Genomic DNA, 24,288 nt, shown 5'->3' with positions numbered 1-24,288 from the left:
ACAGGGCTCTCCCGCATGCTGTGCCCCATCAAAGCTGCACCAGCTGCCCATGTTCAAGCAGCCAAAAGCCGCCCTCCATCTCACCCTTAGCACTTCTAGTTTTTCCAGCAGTTACTGGAGATGCTCGAGTCTCTCCCAGTGCTTGACAGAGGCTGGGAAACAAGGGCTTTAGAAGCTGGAAGGTCACTACCTGGCTTTGGTGGAAGGGGATCTGTGAATGGAAGAAGCTGCTTTCTTGACCGCCATCGACCTGAAGATCAACCACGCTCCCAGCACCGCCATCCCTGTCTGCAATGGGAACGGCTTCGCCTTCGCTTGGAGCGCCAGTCGTTCGCTAACAAAGGAAAAAATGCCCATCCCCTATCCGTTTATGAAAGCATACACAAAATATACAAAAACATCTACAAAGTAATTGTAAGTAGCAGCTGGCACAAAAGAAGTGCCAGTTTTGCAGCTCAGCAATGTAGGTCCCATCCCTGTGAATGCGGTTTATACAGTGTAGGACTCCAGGGGCTGGCCACAGCCCTACCCCGGAGCTGTACCTGGAGCGTGTGGCTGTGCAAACACAGGCAGGCTAAGCACTAACCTCTCCTGAGCTGGGCTGAGAGGGAAGCCAGACATACGCCTGCCCAAATTCCACTTTTCCCCCTCAGAAAGGTCCTGGGCAATATTGCAAGTGCACATTCAAAGGTCATTTTGGGAACGCTGCCCTCTCTACTTGCAAGCAGGCCAGTTACAAGTCAGCATACCCTTTCCACAAGGCAGCCTGTCGTTAGGGCAAGCTATCCCTTATTCTAGCGGTCTAGATACAAATTAAATTCATTCTGACTTTTCTCATCCACCCAAACTCAATGTCTTTACAGAGCAACCGAAGAGAAGCATTGCATAGATCTGTATCTCATGTCTTCTCACACCCACCAAACAGCAAGAAGTAAGTTCAAGTTTTGCACAGTACATTACAAAAGGCATCACCTTTAAACAAGGCAAGAAAAAAAAAAAAATGGAAGTGTCACCACGGTGTAAACCCTGCAATGAAATGAGGCAGTGAACGTACAGTGCTCGGCAGCTCTCGGGGATGGCTGCCTGTAGTGTACTGATGAATTTGCTAGACAAATCTCCTCTCAAACCTATCTCCCATTGCACAGTAATATAAATTTGCATAATTAGATAACCTGCTCCGGAACAAAAGGAGCGATGCTGTGTGTCACAGGTAGGAAGTGGACACTGGCGGGGCTGTGTGCTTTGCATACAGTAGTTTAAGGGCCAGTCGTCCTCTGTGCAATGCAGACTGCAGGACAGCAGGGCTCTTTTCAGGCCTAGGAAGTCTCAACAAAAGTTTTGCTACAGTTGGCTTTACAATTGAGATATTAGGGACCAGATCCTCTGGTGGTTTAAACCCCACATGCTCCATTGGAGTTACTGGTGCTTATTTCCACAAGTGGAGAATGTGGTCTTTGCTTGTCACAGACATAGAATAAAGCTACAGTAGCCCTTTCTTTAAATAAAATTAAATAACTGCATATGGCATCAGCGCACAATTTTAAATGTGCTTCTGCTGTTAAGAAAATAGCAAGCACACCAGTGGTTAATTAAATTATTTCTCTTGAACTAAAAAAGTGATATTACTATCAATTTAAAAACCCCTAGAGAGACTGCATAACATCTTCTCGTTGTATTTTTTAGACTGAGAAAGTCACTTCTACATGTACAACGCTATATATCCTCTTCAGCTGGCAGCGAAGGTTTGTGTTCCTGGAGGTTGCAGTTGCCATTTTCAGATGCATCCGAGCTGCCCGGAGCCGTCTCTGGTGGCGGGGGTTTGTAGAGTAAACAGGCGACTATGAAGAAGGTTGTCCCAAGCACCTGCAGCCGTGAAGACATCCCGTTACTCTCTGCTCCCCCCAAAACCAGGCACCTAGCCCTCATGTGGGATGAGATTTGCTGACCAAGCTTTGGGGAGGAGATGATGCTGAAGGCCTGGGCAGCAGACCAGCACAGAAAGCCGGAGGGGGTAAAAATCTGAATTTAGCCAGCCCCATAGCAATGGGACAAGTGAGAATTTGGAAAGCTGTTCAGCCCCACACGGACACCTGAAGCACGGTGCTGTGTGGACCAACACCGCCTGAGCCATTTGCTGGAAGGCTTTTGAAAGTCTCTTTATCACAGCAAGTGCTAAACACCAGTATCTAGGGCAAGGGCTTGTTTGGGAGCAGTTAAAATTATGGTTTTCAGCTAATAAATAACAAACACACAGCTAAGCTCTCTTATTTTCTAGCAGGGATCAGGGAATAGTTATTTACAGCCTGCCCACAATGCCATCCCTCACTCTCACTAACACACTGCAGTTATATATTTTACTCCATTTCTAGCAAAAAAATCACTTCGGTAACTGTTAGGAGAAGAGGAGATATTTCATATGGTACAACAGAAGCTGTAAGCCTAGAAAGTAATAGGAATTTAAGAGAACGATGGTTCCTGGAGCACCATTACTTGGCGAGAAGCAAATGGAGCTTTTGCCTTCCCTGAGAACATTTCCTGTGCGAAGGTCTAATTTGGGTTGGGGGGGGCAGATCAGGACAACCCAATTTTGTAAAATTCTCTCCCAGAGCAAAACGCTGTCTCCTAAAGACCTGCTCACTTTATCAGAGAGTGAAGTTCACAGGCAGCATCACCTTGTAAACCAGTCCAGCGATGAGGGTGTATCGGCTCATGGCTGAGTTCTGGTAAACGTAGCAAGAACCTTGCTCACCACACTGGTCCTGCCAGAGCAGGCAGGATTTATCGATCATGGACCCAAAGGCGATGGGACCAGGGATGCCTCCTGCGGGAAGAGAGAGCGGACCTTCAGTTTGGGCAGCACCTACGCACCAGCCATGCAAGACGCGAGGTGCTTGCAGAAAAGCATCAGGCTCTGCTGCTACCGTGATTAAGCAAACTCATCCTGCAACATCTACAGCTGTGCCCAGAGCCACAAGGTACCCAAAATACACTGAATTTCAAGATCCGAGAGTCCAGAGGGTCTTTTAACCATCCCGACTCCCATGTTGCACAAGAGCCAAGAGACAAACGCAGGAGCTTCAATGCCTCTGCTCCTTTTTTCTTAAAATAAGGACATGTTGCCCAGACATTGCTCTTCAACTCCACCTGCGATGTTACAGAATCCTTCATTCAGTTTGCAAACCATATGCAAAGGGAATTAGATTTTTCTGAATGACAGCAAACAAGAAAAAACATCCTCCTTTCAACAGCACGTGTCCCACACCCTTCTTTTCCAACCCAACGTGTTTTAGTCTTAGGCAACAGCTTGGCACACGCTCCACAAAGCCAACAGGCCACACCAATGCAGAGATTCACTCTGTTCCATACCTAGCGTTCGTACTACAATCCACTGGATCCCGAGTGCAAATGACCTTTGGCTGTCGGAGACACACCTGGGGAACAAAAGGGGATTGTTTAAAAATGCTGCCAGGCTGCACGGCACCTCCCTGCCCTGTAATGCCACGCACTTGGGTCCAGCGTGCTTGGGACCTCCATCCCCTCTGGAGATGGAGGTTCACCCCAGTGCAATGTTCCCCCACCGCTGCTGCAAACTGTGGGACACACACGTGGTGCCTGATGCCAGAAGATAAGAGCTGGCAATGCTAAAATTTACTTTCCCAGCTAGACAGGGAAGGGAATTAGTCCTGATGTCTCCAGGCTGCCAGTAACAAGGTGGCTCCCATCACACCTTCCCCATGGCTTGAGCCAGCAGGATAAAGCGGAGAGCTTGGATTCTTGCAGCGCTGGCGGAGGACAGGGCGATCCCGTGCTTACCGCAGAGTGGCGGTCAGGGCAGGAATACTGCTCAGGAAGGTGAAGAGGATCACCACAAACATGAAGAATAGGAGCAGGGGCCTTTTTGCACAAGAGGAGGTGCATTTCCCTGCCTCTGCGTCGCCGGGGCCGGGCAGGAGGGTTTTCTCAACGCAGCTACAGTCATGATAGACCTGGGAAAGAAAGGCTGGTGGGCACTTTGCCAGGGAGAGCACAGTGATAATCAAAGCTTTAAAAAGAAAGAAGTTCAGGGAGGGCAGAAACCAGCTGGTTTCATTCCCAGAGCAGAGTGAAGCAGAAATCAAGCTGCATTCTTGACACACCTCCGTTTCAAAACAGGTTATTAAATACAAGAAATTAACTTTGCCAGGCAGTCCTTGAACACTGAATGTCATCATTACCCTTCTTAAGCCTTTGCCTGTCTCTATGAGCAACATGCTGGAAGGATGAGGTGCATCATGTTCATTGAAGCATTGGGACAGGAATCAGGTGCCTACCAACTCCCTGCTTGCCTGGCTGATTTACCACAGATTTCAGCGCAGTTCGACCCAAAGTGAGGCAAAACCGGTTGGGCACATTGAGAGAAGCAAAGCAGGGTGACCTCAGGGTACCTTCTAACTTCATCCCAGGTGGTGCCTTAGAGGATCCATCCCGCACCGGGCTTTTACACTGATTTGCTGCAAAGCTCAGACCTGTGGCCACTTTTGCAGAGCCAGCCAAATCACTCCAAAGACAACATGCCAGAACCTTGTTAATACACAGTGCTTTCAGACGTACCTTCTTGCCTTTCTTGAGGTTTTTGGACACTTTTTTGCACCCGGCGTGGCAGGGAGAGTAATACATAATGTCATCGCTCCCGCAGACAGGGCTGTAGGTCTCCTGTAGACAGCCACACTGGGCGTTGCAGGCTGCTGTCAGGTTTAGGCGGCCACCAGGCAAAGCACTAAGGGAAACACAGGAGCAGTCAGTAGGGAGACACTGAAGAGCATTTTCCAGGAGGAAATGGGTGGAGCAAGAGAAGGAGAAGTGGGAACGGTAGGAGATGAGGTGGATCCCCAAGTAGCATAAAGCCAGGCTTGGGAAGGGTTTCATCTCGCGCCATTTAAACCATGAACAGGAATTGCGGCCTGGAGCTGTCTCTTTCCCACAGCTACCAAGGGAGTTTAAGTGGCCAGTTCATAGGGAGACAATTCCATTTGGAGAGGTTTCCCACTTTTAGTCCAGTTTATCCCACTGGATAGAGATGAGGGACCCTGTGAAGGCAACTGAAGAGCAGAGCATCTCACACTCTGGCACTGCTGATCTCTCCTCCCTCACTAAAGAGGGAGCCTCTTCCATAAACTCCAACTAGATGCAAAAATTAGGATATCTATATTCTGGGTCTCACCCTCAGTATCTGCCTGTAAGACTGACTGGACATCATCATCCATCACCAGCACATTCACACATGACTACCACCAGCACTGTGTATTTGGAGTTATCTTTCTATTCTGACCAGGGCCACGCAGCACAAGGCAGATGGGATGATCGTTATTACCTTCCCTCGTACATCTGAGTTACTCCTGCCATCGGCATGTTAGGGCAGTGAATAAAAAAAATGAATATAGCCAGCAGACTCGACACTGTGCAAAGTAAACACAATTTGATGATTCCTGAACAGCGGAGTTTAAATTTATTCACAAGGAATCCTCCCAGGAATGTGCCTCCCCCTCCGGCTGGCACGACCAGATAACCTGCAAAAAAGGGAAAAAAACCCACAAGCAAGTTTAGAAATGTCAGCAAGGAGTTTTCATGTCTGAATACATCAACTGCAGCGTGTCTGCATGAGAATAACCCCTTGGTTGCTGTGTGGCTTCTTGGTGGGAGATCAGTGGACTTTCCTACACTAGGTGGTCCTCTCTAACAGCTCAGGTAACATGGCATGAGCCTGGTAAGGCAGCTGTTCCTGTCCACAGATCTTAATACAGACTCTTTGAGGAGCACATCACGAGTATTGATGCTTGTTGGACACCACCTCCTCGGTCTACGATACGACAGCTAAGTGAGGATCTTCCCAGTTTCAGGATGCTGACAAAATATGGCCCCCAGTTGACAGATCCCTCGTTAGAGGAAACGCTTAGTTAATGTTTCCTGGTAATGCACTAGAAGGAACAGACTACAATTATTTTGCCTCCCTCTAGAGGGTAACAGATGGCTACGGAAGCGACACATTTCTTCCTGATGTCGGTAGATACAGCTCTGAAAACACACTTGGTACAGATGTGTTGACAGGGATGATGCTATCTAATAGCTGAAGATGATAACCGCTCTGCAAATGAACTGCAAAGTCTGTTTGTCTCCATTCTAAATGAGCTAAAGTGCTCTTGTATTTGTAGGCAAAATGGGAAAACACTGCAAAAACCTGGTTTCCTTACCAAAAAAGGTAGCAGCTTCAGAGGCACTTAAACTAAACTGAGACTCCAGGAACTTCGGTCCAAATGTGGACATCCCAGCAATGAGGGTGGCTTCAGTCGCTCCTGCTAAGCAGAGGAAGATGAAGGTGGGGTTCTTCAGAAGCAGCAGTACTGATCTGGGAAGGACAAACATACTGGAACTGAAACACTGCGGCACATTTTGATTTCAGGTCTGTCCCCTGTCTTCAAGTCAGAAGGACCACATGTAAGACGAGGCAGCATCCCATCATGCTGCATCAATTCCAAAGGAAAAAAAAAACAAAAGGGAGCTAACTGGAGTTTGAAAGAGCAGTGAGCTTCTCTACTTATGCTTATTGAGTCCTACAAGCCAAGGAAGGATGCTGAGGATACCCTCACCTCTCCCTACCTACCTGCACAGAGCAAACGCTGCTACTTTGTGGAGACAGTCTCCAGTGCAGGTGGGGATCAACAAGTTTGCCCTCAAACTCTGCCTTTATATATAATGTCTCTCATGTGCAAACCTGCTCTGGCTCTTGTCCCTACTGGGTGTTGTCCTGACTATCTTCAGGTGCCTGACAGATGCGCTTACCCTGGCCGTCTTTTATAGCCCCATTAGCTACAGCCAACCTTCAAGGGAATCTGAGGAACGTCAACCAAACACCTAAAACAGGAGACAATAATCTGGGACTCTTCTCTGTGGATCTCATAAGGGCACCAGATGGGTCTATTTATCCCATGTGCATGTTCAAAATGGGGATTGGATACCAGCAGTGTGTGTGCGATATAATTCGCACTCAGGGTGCCCACAACTTCTCTATGGATGACTTCAGCAGTAATTTTCCAACATTTAGGGTCAGGTTGAGTATTTTCCATTCCTAAATGGGGCATTAGTAAAAGGACACTACTCCTCACCAAATCTCAATCATTTCAAGGTTTTATTAGTCCCTGATGGCAGTTACCTTGGGACTCCCGACTCAACCAAGAGCAGGGAACGAAGTTATGTTACATCGTCACATACGCACATGCTACTCACGTGCACCCATGTCCTCATGAGAATAACGATCTCTGACAACCATGGATGTTTTGCAGCTCAGGGGAAATACCAAGCAAGCCTTTCTATATGGAGGAAACACCTCCAAGACACCTTATATCCCACTGGAAAACAGAAAGCAATCTTTCTCCCCCAATCTAAATGCAGTTTTACTTTAAGCTTAATGTACAAGTTGAGCAAATAAATTTTATTTTTCACCCACCGGGATTTAGTAGAGAGCCACAGATATGCCTGAAAAACTGCCAATTGTCATTTATATGCAGAAAGATGATCCAACAACGATTCCATCTCCGAGACACAGAAACACCCTCGGGCACATGGAATGGTCTGAATTATCTCTCACTGTCGCGGATATTGCACTAAGAGGGTTGACACTGCTTTGCAGGGAGGGGTTTGTAACGAGCTTGAAATTCTGCTGCATGGCTTTCCCCGAGCCTAGCCCGGACCAGTACCACAGATCATCCCATTTGTGAGACAGGCACAAACCCATCACCCCGCAGCGATGGCAGCGACAGGGATGCCGTGGAATTCTCGCTGAATTGAAAGGCACAGTCACTTACCACATACTGCTTTGGAGGAAAGGGGAAATGAGAGAAAACCTACTGTAGTACAACCAAGTGAGAGACGTGCTGAGGCTCAGCATCGGGTTTATGCAACTTTACCCACATAGAGCAGAGAATTTCATTATACCAAAAGACCAAAGAAGCTGAAAGACAGAAATACCACACATTCTTACACCTCGATTACAGGGGGCTTTATACTAACCATTGTCTAGCTGTTGCAATTAGTTTAATTTACTAAACTATTTTCCAGGAATGATCTTTTTGACTGTGCTTTATTTGGAAGCACAAGGCCTAATCTCTTAGCAAGAAAACACTTGTGGACCTTGTGGCTGATGTAGAAGATGTACAGTGCCTTCACCTTTTTACAGTTCAAGAGAAAAGAGGGGAGTTGTCCCCTGGCACTAGCGTGACTTCGTGCCTGTTGGCCAAAAGTTACAGGTTAGACCTGAAGGTAGGAAAATGCTGAGGAACTCCTTTCAGCACTAACAGTAAGGATTTACTCACGTAATTTAATCTGTTTGTAGACAGAAGATGTAGTTGTGAGGAGTTACGCCACATAAAACCTTACCAAAGTCAACACAGACCTTTTCATTGCTATCTTTAAACTTTAAACTACTTTTAAAGTAGGACTTTAAACACACCCAGAAACCACCTAACATTTGAATAGTCTTGACTGTCCTCAGTTCTTGCAGCCAAAGGGATTTCAGGAGGCTCCGCACTGCCAAGAGAAGAATCCCACCATCTATAAAAGCCTGATTCTGCAAGTCTTTACTGATATGGGCACATATAGGTACTCTTTCCTCATGTAATGGTCCTGCTGAGTAGGCTGGGACCTGTACAATCAGAGCCTGCTCTTCTGAGAAACACTTGCATGCCCAGGACACCCCAGACTGTAACAGAGTACAGCCACAAGCTAATGAGTCATTAACGACAGATGGATATTTATGCAATCTTAGAGCATGTGAACAGGGACTTTTCCACACAAAATGACACCTACTGTCACCACCACCAAGGGAACGGAGGGCAGGAGGTATGTCCCGCAGGAATGTAAACCAACCTCCCTTTACAACACACGGAAGGCGTAGTAAAGCCATGAGACAAACCGAAGCCCTACCCTGCCACCTAATCCAAGAGGGATGAGGGAAATATTGACTGTAGCTTCTCATGTTGAGCATCAGGGCTTGACAGACCCATGAGTGATCCTCACAAACTCTGTCCCGTAGCTCGCTAGGACAAAGCCTCCTCTCCTGGCACAGCTCTATGTGTCTTCTGTTTGAATCCTTCTGCACTGACAGCAGGGGTTATTTCATGAGAGCAATCATATGGAACCAGAGAAAGGAAAATGCTATTTTATCACGCCTTTTCAACCCAAGAACTAAGACAGAAGTCTCTTCAGGGCAGAGGATTAAGTTGTATGGGCTGCATTCCTGTAAGCTCCTGCTCTCAGGCAGCACTGTGAATACAGCAATTCATTAAGCTTGCTTAGAAAGGACCTGATGGCACGGAATAGTATTTTATTTCATCAGTATTTCTGCTTATCTTTGTGAGAGTCTTACTGTCTGTACTATGAGAAAATGTGTAGCATCTGATCCCTTACTAAAACAAAAGCAACAGTGTCCTTTGGCCTCGCTCTCCAGCCTGGTCCACGTGTCCCCAAGAGCTGCACGCACAGATGTGATCTCCTCTTTAATGCAAGTTTCTAGAATAGCAACCCTTTAAGGCACTTCCCTTCTATTAATCAAAAGCAGGGAACACAAAAGTCTGTTGGGTTTTTGCTTTCAAACGAAAACCACACTAAGGTCTAGACTGATCTGAATTATTTCATATGAGTTGCCCACCTTCGGCTATTTGTTCTTCGGGAACGAGGGGTGAAAGAAGATGGTCCCGGAGGAGGACTGCCTCCGTACCTGCTGTCAGACAGCCTTCGCTGAGAAACAGTGGGAGCTTTGTTCCAGATAAGCAAGAAAAGCATCAACCACTGAATTTCATCCCTCTCTGCTACCCTGTTTGCGTTGGTTTTAGTCATAACCTTACCATTATTTAAATGCAGGTTTTGAATTTAATTTCCGTTCAGAGTATAAGCCGTGACCTCGGAAAATGGCACCCAGTCAAGAATGCCATTTGATAACAGTATTGAAATCCGTTCAACGTAATATTCTTTATAAAACTGCCTTAACCCCTGGTAAACTTCCTATGAAGTCTCCAAAACCTTCAGACCAGCGTGAGTAACTGCGTTGACACAACACAGAGCGACTGCTGCTGAAAACGTCTGTACTGAGCCCCGGCTTCAATCCTCCTCTGCCAGCCCAAAGACAAACACCGTAACTAAAGATCAGAAGTAATGGCTGGCAGCGGCACAGGGTTTGGCAACATCAAATGTTTGCCTTTGCATTCATGTGTGACGGCTTCCCCATGCAAACTCCTCCCTAAGAATGATCCTGGGAGAAATACAAAAAAGAAAAATCCACTTATTGACTGCAAGCCCGGAAGGAATTGATACCCAGATATCTCTGCAACATCTAGAGCTTGCACACCAGCTAAACCCAAGCTGTAAATAAAGCAGCACCTCTCCCCTGACCTCTATTTAAATAAAACTTAACACCAAAAAAAAAAAAAAAAAAAAAAAAGAAAAATCATAAAAGCTGGCAGTGTGCTCAGGTGGCCAAGAGGGCCAGTGGCATCCTGGCTTGTATCAGGAACAGTGTGGCCAGCAGGAGCAGGGCAGGGATCGTCCCCCTGCACTGGGCACTGGTGAGGCCGCCCCTCGAATGCTGTGCTCAGCGCTGGGCCCCGCACCCCAAGGCGGCCATGGAGGGGCTGGAGCGTGGCCAGAGCAGGGCAGCGAGGCTGGGGCAGGGGCTGGAGCACAAGGCTGGGGAGGAGCGGCTGGGGGAGCTGGGGGGGCTCAGCCTGGAGAAGAGGAGGCTGAGGGGAGCCCTCATCGCTCTCTGCAACGGCCTGAAAGGAGGCTGGAGCCGGGGGGGTCGGTCTCTGCTCCCCAGGAACAAGCGATGGGACGAGAGCAGTGGCCTCAAGCTGCGCCAGGGCAGGGTTGGGTTGGATATTAGGAAAAACTTCTTCCCCCAAAGGGCTGTCAGGCCCTGGCCCAGGCTGCCCAGGGCAGGGGCTGAGTCCCCGTCCCTGGAGGTATTTAAAAGCCGGGAGATGTGGTGCTTGGGGACATGGCTTAGTGGTGGGCTTGGCAGTGCTGGGTTAACAGTTGGACTTGGAGATCTTAAAGGTCTTTTCCAACCTAAACAACTCTATGATTTCAAAGATCCATAGCAAATGTTTCCAAGTTAAAACACCACATTTTATTTTGGTCACTTGCTTGTTCCCCCCCAGGATCCCTTTAAACCACTTCCTACCAAACCTCCTTTGGTGCCAGCATGCTCGCCCACACCGCAGAGCCAAGCGGTGACTAAGCACATTGCTGTGTCACGGCTTTGCAGGAGAGATAAGAAGTAGCAACACATAAAAGGTGGCTGGAAGATACAAAGGCAAAAGAAAAAAAAAAAAAAAAAGAAACTAAGAATAAAAGAGAAAAGGAACTGAAAGCTACAGGGCAGGATATCTCGTTCCTGGATTTGGAATGGAGCTGTAAGAGTCAGGGGGTTTGTTTCCTCTCTTTTCTCATTAAAAGGACAAAATAGGGATCTAACACAAGCAAAAGTAGAGGAAAGGAAGAAAAGCCCTGAGGGGACAGAGAGGAGATGATGTTGGACAACACCCAGTTGGGCCAGGCGAGGCCAGACACAAGCAGACGGGAAGAAATAATGCTGCTGGGGAGAGGGAATGAGACAGCAATGCCTGTGCATCTCCTGTCACCTAACGGCTGGCACCAGGCCACTCTCGGTGAAACTCAGCCTGGTGCATATGACTGCAGGTGGATCTTCACACATGGACATGAGCTTCTGAAAACCACAGACAGGACCAGCCACTTGTCCCCTGCTCTCCCATAGGATCCCTGGCACAATTCCTAGTTCAGCCCATCTGCTGAGAGCCCCCAGCCGCTGATGGGACCAGGTGCTTTGCAGCCTCCTCTGCGAGAAAGTGCCATTGCTATGTTTGAAGGCAGGCAAAACCTTTTAACTGGCATCGCAGAAAGCAAGCTCAGTTTGGGCCCATTGCTCTCGCTTCTGGGGAGGGCTCCCCAGGGCTCCCCCCTGAACCTCAGGCGTGGGGTGGTTTTCTCACCGAGGCAGATCTTTAACTGTTTTCCCAAAGTCCGGATCCGACGCTTTTTTGTGGCTCCCATCCTTTAGCTGATGAGCCTCTGACACCCTCATAACAACATACCGCTGGGATCCTGAAAACGAGAGACAAATGGGAACAAGAAGCATGTGAGATATGGGATGCAGATGCTACCAAAGCGGTGGATTTGCAGGGGGAAAACGCAACGCGACATCCTCCCTCTGCCAACGGCTGCAAGGGAGGAGCAGGTAAACAGGCAGCTGGAAAGCCACGGGGTGAAATCCATGTAGGAATTACAATTTAAACACTGGAAGCTCTTCCTCTACCCCTGCGTCCCCAGCTAAATGTGTCCCTAAGGATGCAAGCCCCAAGGCGAGCGTGAGCAGCGTGCAGTCCCAGCCCCAATTCCCTCGAGCCGTGGTGGAGCCGCGTACCTGGGAGGCGCTGGGGGTACCCCAGGATGGGGATGGAGATGAGGAGGGAGGCTGCTCCGGCCCCGAGGAAGCCGATCCACCATGCCCCCACCCACAGCGTGTTCTCCGGGGTGATGTCAATCCTGTAAGAAACAAAGCCAAAAGGACACAAGGGAGAGAGGCGGCAGTTTGAAACGGAGCGGGACAGCTCGGCATGCCTCTTGCTGAAGCTGGCAGGGGTTGGGGGGGGGGCGCAGCAGGGATGTCAGTGAAGGAAACCAAGCTCTGGCCTCTCCCATGGCGATCTGCTGGGGATGCCATGCCCACCATCTCTCCTGCCACCCCAGAGCGCTGCCTGCCGTACCAGAGAGCACAACACCTATCGAGCCCCAGAAGCTACATCATTTAATTCTCCTTTGATCTCTGGCTTGCACGTTCACCTCTCCCCACTTAATTTGTGCTTTGGGGGTTGCTATGATCCTTGTTCCACCCCAGAGCCACCCTTTGCAAGAAAACTGGTGGAAATAACCCATTCCATCCCCTGGAAACCTGCTCCCCCTTTTTAACCCATTCATCTGCTGAAGAGCCTGTAAGGGGATAATAAAAAATGACAAATACTAGGAAGCAAGGAGGGACTAAGCATCCTGGCTGGATTACCAGGATGACGAGCAGCACTGCTGGTAGTGTTGTCTCATCAGGGAACTCATTCAAAAACTTCACCTGCTGCCCGTAGCCTCGTTAGCACAGGCAGTGCAGCGTGAGGAAGGATTTAAGCTGACAGGTTTGTCAGCAATTTTCTTCCAGTGACAGCACTAATGCAAGCCACCCTTCCAGCCTCAGCACCCCTGCAGAAACACTGCCGAACACCATGGGCACGTTTCCACCCAGCCACCAGGTCATTTCTCCAGATTATTATTATTTTTTTACCCCAAAGGAAACATATAGCATAAAGGAAAAGGAACAAGATTATTTTTTAGCGACTTACTCTCTGCCAATTTCAGTATAAATATTTAGAAACATTCCTCCTACCAGATAACCCGCTGCAGGCCCAAGGATTGCAGCAGTGTAGAAAACAGCTGAAAGGGAAAACAAGCTATGTTAGACAAATAGCAGCGTTTCAGCTGGGGATGCTGTGGAGCACTGCCGGTGCCCAGCATCCCCCACCCCACCACAGCCTGATTCCCTCCTGGATCCGGGATGCTCAGCCTCCCACCGCCTCGCACCCCACTCCCTAAGCCACCGAGAAACAAAGCCAGGCAGTTTTGACAAGTTTTCATCTCACACTTAGGTCCCAGGGAAACTTTTGCATCCAACCTGGGCATTTTTATAGCACAGGGCAGGCAAAATTGGTTCAGTGGAAAACCATATTTATGCAGTTACTGTTTTATTATTTAGCAGGGATGTGGTTGACCCCGCTGCCACATCCCAACTGCAGTAGTGTTGTCTCCCCACTGACAACATGCGATGTCTACGCCAAACGTGGCACCCCTGGCACTTATTTTGGTTTGCTGCTGTGGAAAGATCATCAACCTACTGATGACCTCCTTGTGATCTCCTTCTCCTCCTGCACAGCATTCTGATACAACAGTACGGGCAGACTGCTAAATTTTGATATTGCTAAAAGGTCTGCCCTTTCAGCAATTTCACCCAATAGAACTGTAAATGTTTGGCTGTGATCAGCCATATAGAGCCATATAGAGCCGAGGAGTGAGCGGAGCCTCTTCCCTCGGTGAAGCTTGGCTGTGCTTTGCACCAGCAGTATCTGAGCAGCCAGCGACCATCCCTGCTGTGCTGTGGCACTAAAGGGGTGATGTCCCCTCGCACGGATGGGGTATGGCCTTATGGCTGTTTGACAGAGATGCTAATGCCACGCACGCACTGGGGCGTGCTGGAGGGCTCTCCCCAGCTGGCCCCATGCCGGGAGCAGGAGGCACCTCCTGATCCGCAGGGCATGTGTTGCAGGAGTGAAAATACCCAGCTGCACTCTACAGCTCCTGCCTGTAAATAATCAAGACCTCCCCAACAGCTGCCACTTCCCTCTGATTACCACCGTGCCCGTTATCCAGAACAAAAGACTGGGAGCACCTCATGAAAATGCCCATGTGGCCTGTTGGGTGCCAAGGCAGATGGACCGGCTCTCCCACCCATCACCCAGCTCATGGGTTTGAGCTCCTTCTCCAACTCAACTCACCGATGTACACAGGGGAGTAGTTAGTCTTGACGTTTTCATCTAAATAGGTGACGCCGAGCGTGTAGAGCGGCGTGGCTCCCATCCCGTGCAGGAACTGCCCCAGCATGAAGACGAACCTGTAGCCGGAGATGCTGGAGGCAGCCTGGGTGCAGGGCAGGCTCTGGTTCCCCCCGCAGATGCCCACCTCCGCCGCTGAATGCACCTCGTACCGTCCCGTGGTGAAATGGGGCAAGGCGAAGAGCAGGGAGCCCAAGCCCATGACCAGCACACCCCAACCCAGCCATCGTGGTTTGTGGCCGGTCCCCCCAAAATAGCTGACAAAGGTCAAGCAGACGCACGCTGCGATGTCGTAGGAGCTGGCAATCAGCCCGCTCTGGTAGCTGTGGAGGTCGAAGCGCCGCTCGATGGAGGTGATGACTGTGTTGATGAAGCCGTTCACCGTCATGCCTTGCAGGAAGGAGGCCACAGAGAGGAAGAACAAGACGCCCTTGGACGTATTAAAGAGCTGTAAGCACCCGGGGGTGAACCCCCCCCAGCCACATGCCAGTTCCTCCCCTTCGGCTGACACGTATTTAATCCCTTCACTGAATTGGGTCTCCTCCTCTCCCGGGGTGGTGGAGCAGAGGGGTTCAGCGCATGAGTCGGAGGGGCTGGGCACGATGGAAGATGCTGTGCCATTGCTCAGTGCGGCGCCGCATGGCTCCTGTCCACTCGCGGCATCAAAGGTCCGGCCAGCTTCGCCGGGAGGAGGAGATGGGTGGGAGAAGTCAAGCGTCTGAGCAAAACAAAAGCCATTTTCTCCAGTTGAATTCTGGGGCATTGCCATGAACGGGAACGCAGAGTCGAGCAGCAGGTCAAGGTGGGGCTGGCGGCCAGGGCGGCTTCGTGGGGCAGCGAGGACCTGCCTATCTGGAAGATGCAATTTTCGGTGCTTACATAAGTAGGGACATGGCAAAATTCTGAGCTAAGACCATTCTGATCTGTGAAGAGAGAATTTTTACACATGCCTTTATATAAAACCATGCTCAGAACCCTCAATTTTTATTTTTTTTTTTTAAATATTAGCATTTCACTGTGCAGTTCATCTGGATGTGCGCCCTCCACCATGGGGGGTGTTGGTACCTCAGGTATTGGGGCACCATTAATATTACAGAAAAAACCCAAAACATTCAAGAGCATTAAAAAACAAAACAAAACAAAACAGAACTCCTCTAAAGGCAGCCTCCCAACCAGCTGAAGCCCCTTATCCCTCCTCTCGAAGAGACCCTGGTTGCCCACCAGACCCTCACTCCGCCAGCCACAACCTCTGTCCCTCTCCTTCCCCCTGCAGAGAACGGCGTGCACAGCTACAAGTTTCCCACTGTTAAGAGTCCTTTGGTCTCTCTTTCACACTCTGCCAATAAAAGTTTATAATTATCCTGAAAAGTTTCCACAGTCAGATTGATTTTATTCCAAGCCTTCAGATCTGTTTACAACTATTCAGTAAAATCCTTCCTATAATTAGACTACATGCCATTTCAGAGTGAGCTGGAGGGCAGAGGCAGCTGACTCTAACTTGATTACCGATGCAGACTGCCACCTTTCAACCGGTTCCTGTGCATCGCAGCACCTGATCATGCTGCCAACCAAGAGTATTTTTCCTTAAATGCCTTGGCTGAACAATAAATATGGAGAAAAATAAGGTTCTCCCTTGAATGCTGGTCTTAAATATGCAACAAATGCTAGGCAAGAACTGTTTTATTAGAGAGCATCTTCAAAGCATCCTGTGTTTCCTGATATTTTTTGTCAATATCTGTTCGAGAGGTTCCTATAAAAATGTTCCTCTGGAGATCACAATAAGCCTCATCAGCAGGGAATGGGAAAAATGGGCATTTGTTTCCCCAGAAAAACGAACCATGTTCAGATCACTGTAACCTGGGAATATTGCAGCCTTTGGTGAATAAATTAATACTCATCTATGTGTTGCTGGAAAAACGACATTTGCTTGGTAGATAATGGTGTGGACGAGCACCGATGTGCTTCCCTGTACCAGCAGGTCTTGCAGGCACCAGGGCAGGAGGACTTGGCAGAACGTGATGCTTGGAGCAGCACCAAGGTCCTGCTCCCAGCCCAGAAGGGCAGAGGACAAACCACTCAGTGCAAACAAACTTTAAACACCCAGGTCAGCAGTGCTACAACAGGTCTGGTCCTCAAGGTAAGTTAAACAAATAAGATCCACCTTTCATTTGCAAATAATTCTATCTTAATTACCCCGTCTGGGGAGCAGAGTGCACAGAATATTTCAGGGTTCAGATTTTAGTAGGAACTTGATGACAGGGCAGGGCAGGGTGAGCTTGGCAGCCGGGAGGGCACTGCTTTTCAGGTCCACGCTAGACTCCTCCAAGTAACTTCTACTTTAGCTGGCTCAGTACAGTGCAGGATAACTTTGATGTCTAACGTGTAAACGCAAAAACTAACTGCAGGCATTGAAATTTTGCTGCAGAGACAGACTGTTGTAATGTGCTGGCACAAAAAGCTAATGCCTTGGATGTAACGCTATATTTTTTCACTTTTTCATCCCTCCAATGTCCTTATGACTCTTACAGCTCTAAATCTGTTTTCTCATCTTTGGATGCAATATTGGAAACAATAAATAAGAGTACTTTAGCACTCTAACTTTATTAAAGTCAGAAATGATTATTAGGTACTGGATCAGGCTCTAAGGGGCGGAACCGGTCATGTTACCCTGACCTAAATCAGAAGTGCTTCCTGCACAGCAGCCGGCTGACTTCAGCTGCCTGTTTCCCGTATCAAACATAAATCTGACCTTACATTTGACTGCACTTCTGAAGGAGGTTGCTTGGCTGGGGACTGATTTTGCTATCACTGATTTCAGGAGATTAAAAAAGCCCATCTCTATTAGCTAGCCGATGCGACCAAGAGCCAAGAGCTCCCAAACTGGCACGCCTTCACCCTGGAGGAAACGCTCCTACTGCCTCTTTACCAGCACTGGGGTATCTCCTTTGATACTTCATGAACATATATTTATACTTTGATATTTCATGAGTCAGGAAAGAGATTACAGCTTTTCATTCAAGTTTTCTTTTCCTTGAAGTAGCAGAAGTCTGGGACAGCAGACCCAGGTGACTGCATCATCCTCCCCTTCGACTTTGGTTACCCTTAGTCCTACGTAGCAGTAAACACAACGTGAAACATGTCTAAGAAAGCAACCAGTCTTTCCTCCAAGCAGCAGATGTTTCCCCACACACAGAAGCCTTCTTTGCCCCCAAAGCCCACGTCACGGCCATGTCCTGAGGGACCTGGGCTAACAACTTGTACCCAGGAGCTGTGGGCAGGAACCCTGTTCCTGCTCAGTGCTGTCCGCCAAGCTGCTTTTTATCTCTCGATGTATTTATAAACTGGCAGTGACACATTCACTGGGAATATTAGCTTTCATAGGAGCCATATGCCACTTTAGAGGACAAAATATAATTTTTAGGGAAAAAAACCCAACCAACTTCACGCACTTCCTAATCATTCTTATTCATCTGAGCCATCCATTTATTGCTTCCCATTCATCTCTGTTTTTAATGACTCAGCTGGTGATTTCTTGCTTACATTGAATCAGTCCCAATGCTATTATCTCCCAGCTATAGATTTACTCATTTTGCTGCAAGATTTTAACTCAATTTTTTTCAGCTGTACAGCTGGTTCCAGACTGCCAACATTACCAAGTCAACACAACAGAAGTAGCAAGGCAATGAAAGCATATGATTTGTATTTCATGATGAAATTTGTAAAGACTGCTCCCCCCCAATATTTAGCATTAAATCAATAGTAAAACTTACAAGCTTTTCATCAGGTGATCATTTAAAAAGTCTCAGGACCAATTAAAAACCTTTTGTGCCTCTGCCGAGGACTGCGATTAGATTAATGCTACAAATTAACTCATAACTGACATGCAAAATAATCCCATTTGCTGAAGCATGCCCAATAATAGTTAATCTTCCCTTTCACTCTATGGTTTTTGACTTTTATAGGGTATTATTGTGGCAAGTAACATCTATTCATAACTTCTGTTTTCCATAGCTGAGCACGGTTTATGGTTTATGGGCAGACTTAATCATTTTTTTCAATTCTATGGCATACATGGAGATATTTGCTAAGGAACAGGAACACGGGATTAAAAATGATCAGAAAATGTACTGCAAACCAGGGAGAAGCCGCCCCAGGTGATGCTCGGTGGCTGCGCTGGGCCATCTCAGTTATTCTCCCCGACATGTGAATGAGCCTGACCTTACTAGACAGATACTTCGACTTTGGGAAAGTCCACATCCAAGTACCAAGCTCATGTTACTCCAGAAAAGGACAAATTCATCTGGATTTGTACATTTAATTTCTCTTGGTAACACATACCGAATTTTTCTCGGATAGTTTGGCTTCAGAGGATTACCAGTATTACTTCTGTTGTAGCTGATAAACACCACATGGATCAAGCGTAATCCACTCGCTGGTTTAGGAATGGGAAAGCCTCCCAGAAGTGAGATAAATCCACATCCTGGTCCTGTGAACGGGGCTTGTCTTCAGAGCACTGATTCAGTTAAAAGGGAGATAAAAGAAAGCACGGGGTGATCAGGTTGTTCACGTGCAACATTGAATTGTTTTCTTGGCAGCTGAGAAACTTTCCTCAGCTTACACAAAGCGTGAACCTTGCATTTTTTAGCACGCTTTTAAAAAGCATCCCTTTGGTTCAGCAACAGAGGATGCTGCTGTTGCTGGGAGTGGCACTGGGACCAGCCTGGAGCTTTTCGTAAGCAATTCCTACAGGAACAGCATCGTCCTGCACACACAGAACCGTTTCAGGAATGAGAAGCACACCCAGAGAGCAGCCAGCTGACCGTATATCCAACGCTGTGCTCATCGTCAGTGCTGCAGGGACAGCTGAAGCGCAGGGGAGGAGGTATCTAGAAGCCGAGGGCGATAGGAATACCCTGGGCCGCCCCTCCTGTCAGAGACGTGTTTTTACATGATTAGTCCCACCAGAGTCTGAAGCATGGACGCGAGCAGTAGAAGCTGGCTTTAAATTATCACGTGAGGAAGGACACATTTATAATTAAATAAATTCCAAATAGCAAAGCTTAGCCCTCACAAATCCTTTGTATGTTTTCCAAGTACTTTCCACTTGCTGGCAAATTAATGCAATAATATGCAAGAAATCAGGAAGGTGGCTTGGATAATTTTCAATTAGCTGCTTGAAAATGCTTTGAAGATAAATCTAGCCAGATTTTCTGAGCTTACTTATTTGTTCCAGCTTATCTGTGCAAATACAATTGGCTGCAGCTGCCTTAGACCATCTTTAAAAACTTGCAGTGCCAATGCACGAAGCAGATTTAACCGGGCCACTATATTCTGCCATAGCAAAGATTAGACAGACAAAAGGTTCTTTTATGTTGTAACACCTAATTCCCTCTCCCTAACGTCACTCTTGCTTTAATATCTTTTTCCTACCCATCAGTCTGATCAATGACGAGAAGGTTTTCATGCTGGCACCGTACTGTGCTCTCCGGCCACCATTACTGCCCATGGCTCTTGCATGCAGATACACCACCACCATTTTCCCAATATCAAGCCCTGCCCACAGCACGGCGTTATTTCCCATCATTTGGATTCTTACAATCCATTTGAGGTTGTTTAATATTCAGGATAATGCTTCTGCACGAGCCATTAGTCAGCTTTTCCCAGTGATTAGCGGTTAGTTCCTATAGATATCCCTTCTTTGTTTCTATGCAGAAGATGCAGATTCAGGCAAATCCTCTGGGATATGAGAAATGAAACAAAATGAGCAAAACCCAAATGAAGAATATGAGACACAACTCTGCTGCTTCTAAAGATAGAAGCAATAAAAATGCAAAAAATGCAACATCCTATGTTACACAGTGCAAGGATGCTGAGTACAGGACAAATATAATAGAATAATGCTGACATCTACCATGGTTTACAGGAACTTACTCTTTTTTCTTCCTCCTGGTTTGATTAGTATGGAAGTAAAAACAAAAAGGTGAAACCAGAGGAAATGATACCATGAAACTTTGTGGAAGCCATACCACAAAAAGAAGGATTTGGTACAAATAATGAGAGGCCCTTCTGTTGTAGGTGGTATGTTAATATTATACAGAATTACTGCATCATCCTCAGAGGGCAACAGTCATTGCTGGAGTAGCAAAGCCTCCAAAAGGCTTTCCACAGGCTTTTCTCTTACGTGGCTGCTGGATAACAGCCTTTTCATTGAGATACCACCTTCATTTGGCTTTTTTTTTTTTTTTTCCCCACTGAATGATCAATTCACATATTACACCAGGCTGCACTCCTCTTGCAGAGTATCGGCAATCTATTTTTGGCTTGATGGTAAGAGCAAAAGCAGAAACACAATCGTGCTTGGAGCCAGAACCGTTTATACCCTACCTCTGACCACGACCCCCCTTTCTACTGTCACCCATTCAAAAAACCTAGAGAAATTTGCACATTTCCACAATTGTTTTTTCCCTTAAAACACCCGCCACGCCTGTGCTACTCCAGACTGCGAGCAAAGAGCTATCAGAAGTGGGTTTCACATGAACCCTTCATGGGGTCTTAATGCCTTTTTCCTTTCAAATGGGTCAAATAGATCAAAATATGGAGATGAAATACAAATCTTAAATCCCCGATTTCTGCTGCAGCATGGGAAGAAATCTATGTGAAATCCTGAGGCATTACACAGTGCTGTAAAGGGAGAGAAGATCTGTCATGGGACATAGCCTCCATGCTGTCTCTTTTACACGCTGTGGGCAAAGGGGGTTGGAGGTCAACATCCAAATTACCTAGTACTTCACTTTTTCCTGACAAGATTACCTTCCGACCCCTGTTCTCCATGGTAAGTGGACTTTCTGGGGAAAATCATGTATCAAGAGGTCAACGAGTCTTTAGCTTGACCTTTCTATGACAAGTTCTCCAGCTCAACCCCATGTTGGTGGGCTGGATGCCCACTCAAACCCTTTCTCAAACCAGACAACACAGAGATGAAGAGAGCACATTAGAAGAGCTAAATGCATCACAGAAAAAGAAACTTGCTGATCATCCGCATCCCCTGCAACATTCATCGTCCTCGGTAAACACAAGAGCACGTGAGTCCATGAGATGAGCAGAGGGTGGAAACATGGCGTCAAGTGGGAGCACGAGAGAAACAGAACCTACAAGAAGGATTCAGCTGAGGGAAGAGTATTTCCCACACAAGCCCACTTTTTTTTCCAGATCAGCAAGTAACAGCTTCCCCAAACAGCCCCCGGAGCATAAGCTCACTGGTGCACACCGCTTCGCCTGGATCTTGTTTAACATTCAGTGATGCTCTCTAATCCTCTTAGGTATTAGTCTTGAGATTCCTGCCAAACACGGGAACAGCACAGCTTCCCAGACAGCACTTAAATGAACTCACTGCTTGAAATGGGCCATTTTGCAAAATACAGTAGAACTCCAGCTGTTCATTTTTTGCTTAACCTCGGATTAGCACCTAGGAAGTCACAACGGCATGCAAAATGCAAAGTTAAATAACCCCAATTTCTACGTCTCAGGTGACTCCCCTAGGAAGTCACTCTGCATTAAGACTAGGATTTCTCTCTCTTAATTACTTGTTTAAAGTTAAGTACCTAATTTGAGTTAGACATTCCTATTGTCTCTCTGTTGCCCACTGCAAGTAGATCATCAGATCCAGGTTATCTAGAGCCCTCAAACCATGTCTCCACAACGACTATTTTGTGTGTTACTAAATCACCCATTACTGCAGACACGATCTGGAGCAGGAACAGGCACATAATCATATTTCTGTTGGATTAGCCAAGCATATTACCCTGTGCTTATTCTGGCCTCATGCTGGCTACCACAACAGAAACAATATTTGATCTAGCACAAAGCCAGATGGTGCAAAATTAACCCTTTCAGCACAAATCTGATGTGGCACAAGGGAGTTCAGACAGAACGAGTGCATAGGCTCACGTACCTGTAGGACTTCTGACTTGGTGTTTGTAGCCTCTAAGTTTCCTGATGCCAAGCGCTCCCTATCCGCCCTCCAAAGATGAGCTCAACAAAAGCATCACCCTTGACTGTATTTCATCCACTTAAAATAAACACAACGTCAGCTTCCAGTTAATTTGCATTTGATCATGCAACACCCTAGATCTTGACACACTGTGGTATATTTTGGGATTTCTTTGAAGAGGGCACGTCCCTATTGTGCAATCGAGAGGAACTGATGACCACTTTCAAAGGGATGACTTCACTTCATTCTCTGATTCAAAATCCCAAACCAGTACCATAACCACAAACTACAGCTACAACAACCGCGGGATGAAGGGTAGGAACCCAGACCCGAAGAGGAATGGGACAGAGCATGAGATCAGCACGCTGGCAGCGTGCAGGGCTGCTGACCACCGCCACCAAGGATGGGTAGAAGAAGGCAACCTGAAATGACACCTTCCTTAGAAATCTCAGATCCATTTCAATGGCGAGTCCTCGTGCCGCAAGTTCCTACAGTGGCTACAGCAAACGTCTAATGCAGAAAGCACTGAAAATCTCAAGGATGGCCACAAAGCACAAGGGGTTGCAAACGGGCAGGTATACCTTGGCTGTGCTGTCCTCGGCTGCCTGCTTCTTCCGTGGCTGGCTGCATCTAAATAAATAAAAATCCCTGCTGATGGGAAGAGGCGAGACTCCGCTGATTCCTTTGAGAGATGCTGATGGAAAAAATGCTGAGCAATACTGTTCTGCATTAACAGGCCTCTCTAAGAAACCCGGCTCGGTATTAAACAGCAATCCCATACAAACACATACCAATATACATACTAATGTATAGAGAAAGGTGCGCATGCAGGTGTGTGCACGCTCTCCGCAAGCACCACGCGGTTTGCAAGCTGCCTCTCTTGCAGGCTGGCACGTCTTTCATCTGACAATGCTCAATCAGGTCAGTAATTCATTCTTACTGCCAGGGAACAAATTGTTGCCAAATGGTGTTTCTGCCCGAGATAAAGGAATAAACAGGCATATAATGTTCCCATTGTCAACCCAAAACATCTGCTGGAATTCGAGGGGTTTGCTGTCCATGCGCAACGTGGAGACGGCTTCTACTTTGTACCCTCCCTTTTCTCACGCAGGAGGAATCGCAGCGTTAGACAGCAGCTCTTGGATTTACTTGGAAATCTCAAAATTGCCTTCAAGGGATTCCTGCTTCCACGCAGGAGCGGAGTGGGGTTCTAATTTCTGACTCAAGAACTTCTTAATTTTCCTTGCTAAGGACCTGCTCGCATCCTACAGCCCCTGCCAAGGTGCTACGAGAAATGGATGCAGTGGGATAACCTTGTTCTTCATTATCAGCTTGAACGAGGTCACCAAGGACTGATTTTGATCAGTGTTCCTAAGAAGTGGTGGGCCTGATCCTGCCACTGCTGCTTACCCGTGAGCAGTGTTTGTTCACACAGGGCATTCAAGCAGGGGTCCCAAGGTCTCTCACAGAAAGTAAAAGGTAATTCAAGGGAATAAAAATTGGCTGCTTTGCAGTGGTAGGCAAGGAAATTTTTTTATTGCCTTTTGAAAAAAGGCAGTATTTTAAGTTTTAAATTATTTTAAAACAAGAATATTGGAGACA

General features: G+C 47.4%; 1 protein-coding gene across 1 annotated transcript; it reads right to left on the bottom strand.

The window, feature by feature from the left end:
* Positions 1–1,688: 1,688 nt before the first annotated feature.
* On the bottom strand, positions 1,689–19,184 carry SLCO4A1 (solute carrier organic anion transporter family member 4A1). The gene is made up of 12 exons (XM_082325662.1): positions 19,035–19,184; positions 14,640–15,619; positions 13,434–13,524; positions 12,470–12,591; positions 12,039–12,150; positions 6,228–6,382; positions 5,351–5,546; positions 4,591–4,756; positions 3,814–3,986; positions 3,367–3,431; positions 2,673–2,821; positions 1,689–1,863 (listed from the first exon to the last, which is right to left on the bottom strand). Exons 2-12 carry the CDS (start codon positions 15,463–15,465, stop codon positions 1,714–1,716), a joined length of 2,205 nt encoding a protein of 734 aa, XP_082181788.1. The 5' UTR covers positions 15,466–15,619; positions 19,035–19,184; the 3' UTR covers positions 1,689–1,713.
* Between the last annotated feature and the right edge of the window lie 5,104 nt (positions 19,185–24,288).

The sequence above is a fragment of the Platalea leucorodia genome (assembly GCF_965183815.1).
Source record: "Platalea leucorodia genome assembly, chromosome: 13".
Classification (NCBI taxonomy): Eukaryota; Metazoa; Chordata; class Aves; order Pelecaniformes; family Threskiornithidae; genus Platalea; species Platalea leucorodia.
The sequence above is the reverse complement of the archived record's forward strand: the minus strand, read 5'-3'. Positions and strand labels throughout refer to the sequence as shown.

Coding starts and splice junctions, on each gene's coding strand:
- SLCO4A1 (XM_082325662.1), bottom strand. CDS start 15,465: ATGGCAATGCCCCAGAATTCAACTGGAGAAAATGGCTTTTGTTTTGCT. Junction 4,757..5,350: donor ACTCAGATGTACGAGGGAAG/GTAATAACGATC, acceptor TGTTTCCCTTAG/TGCTTTGCCTGGTGGCCGCC. Junction 3,432..3,813: donor GCCCTGACCGCCACTCTGCG/GTAAGCACGGGA, acceptor TTTGTTCCCCAG/GTGTGTCTCCGACAGCCAAA.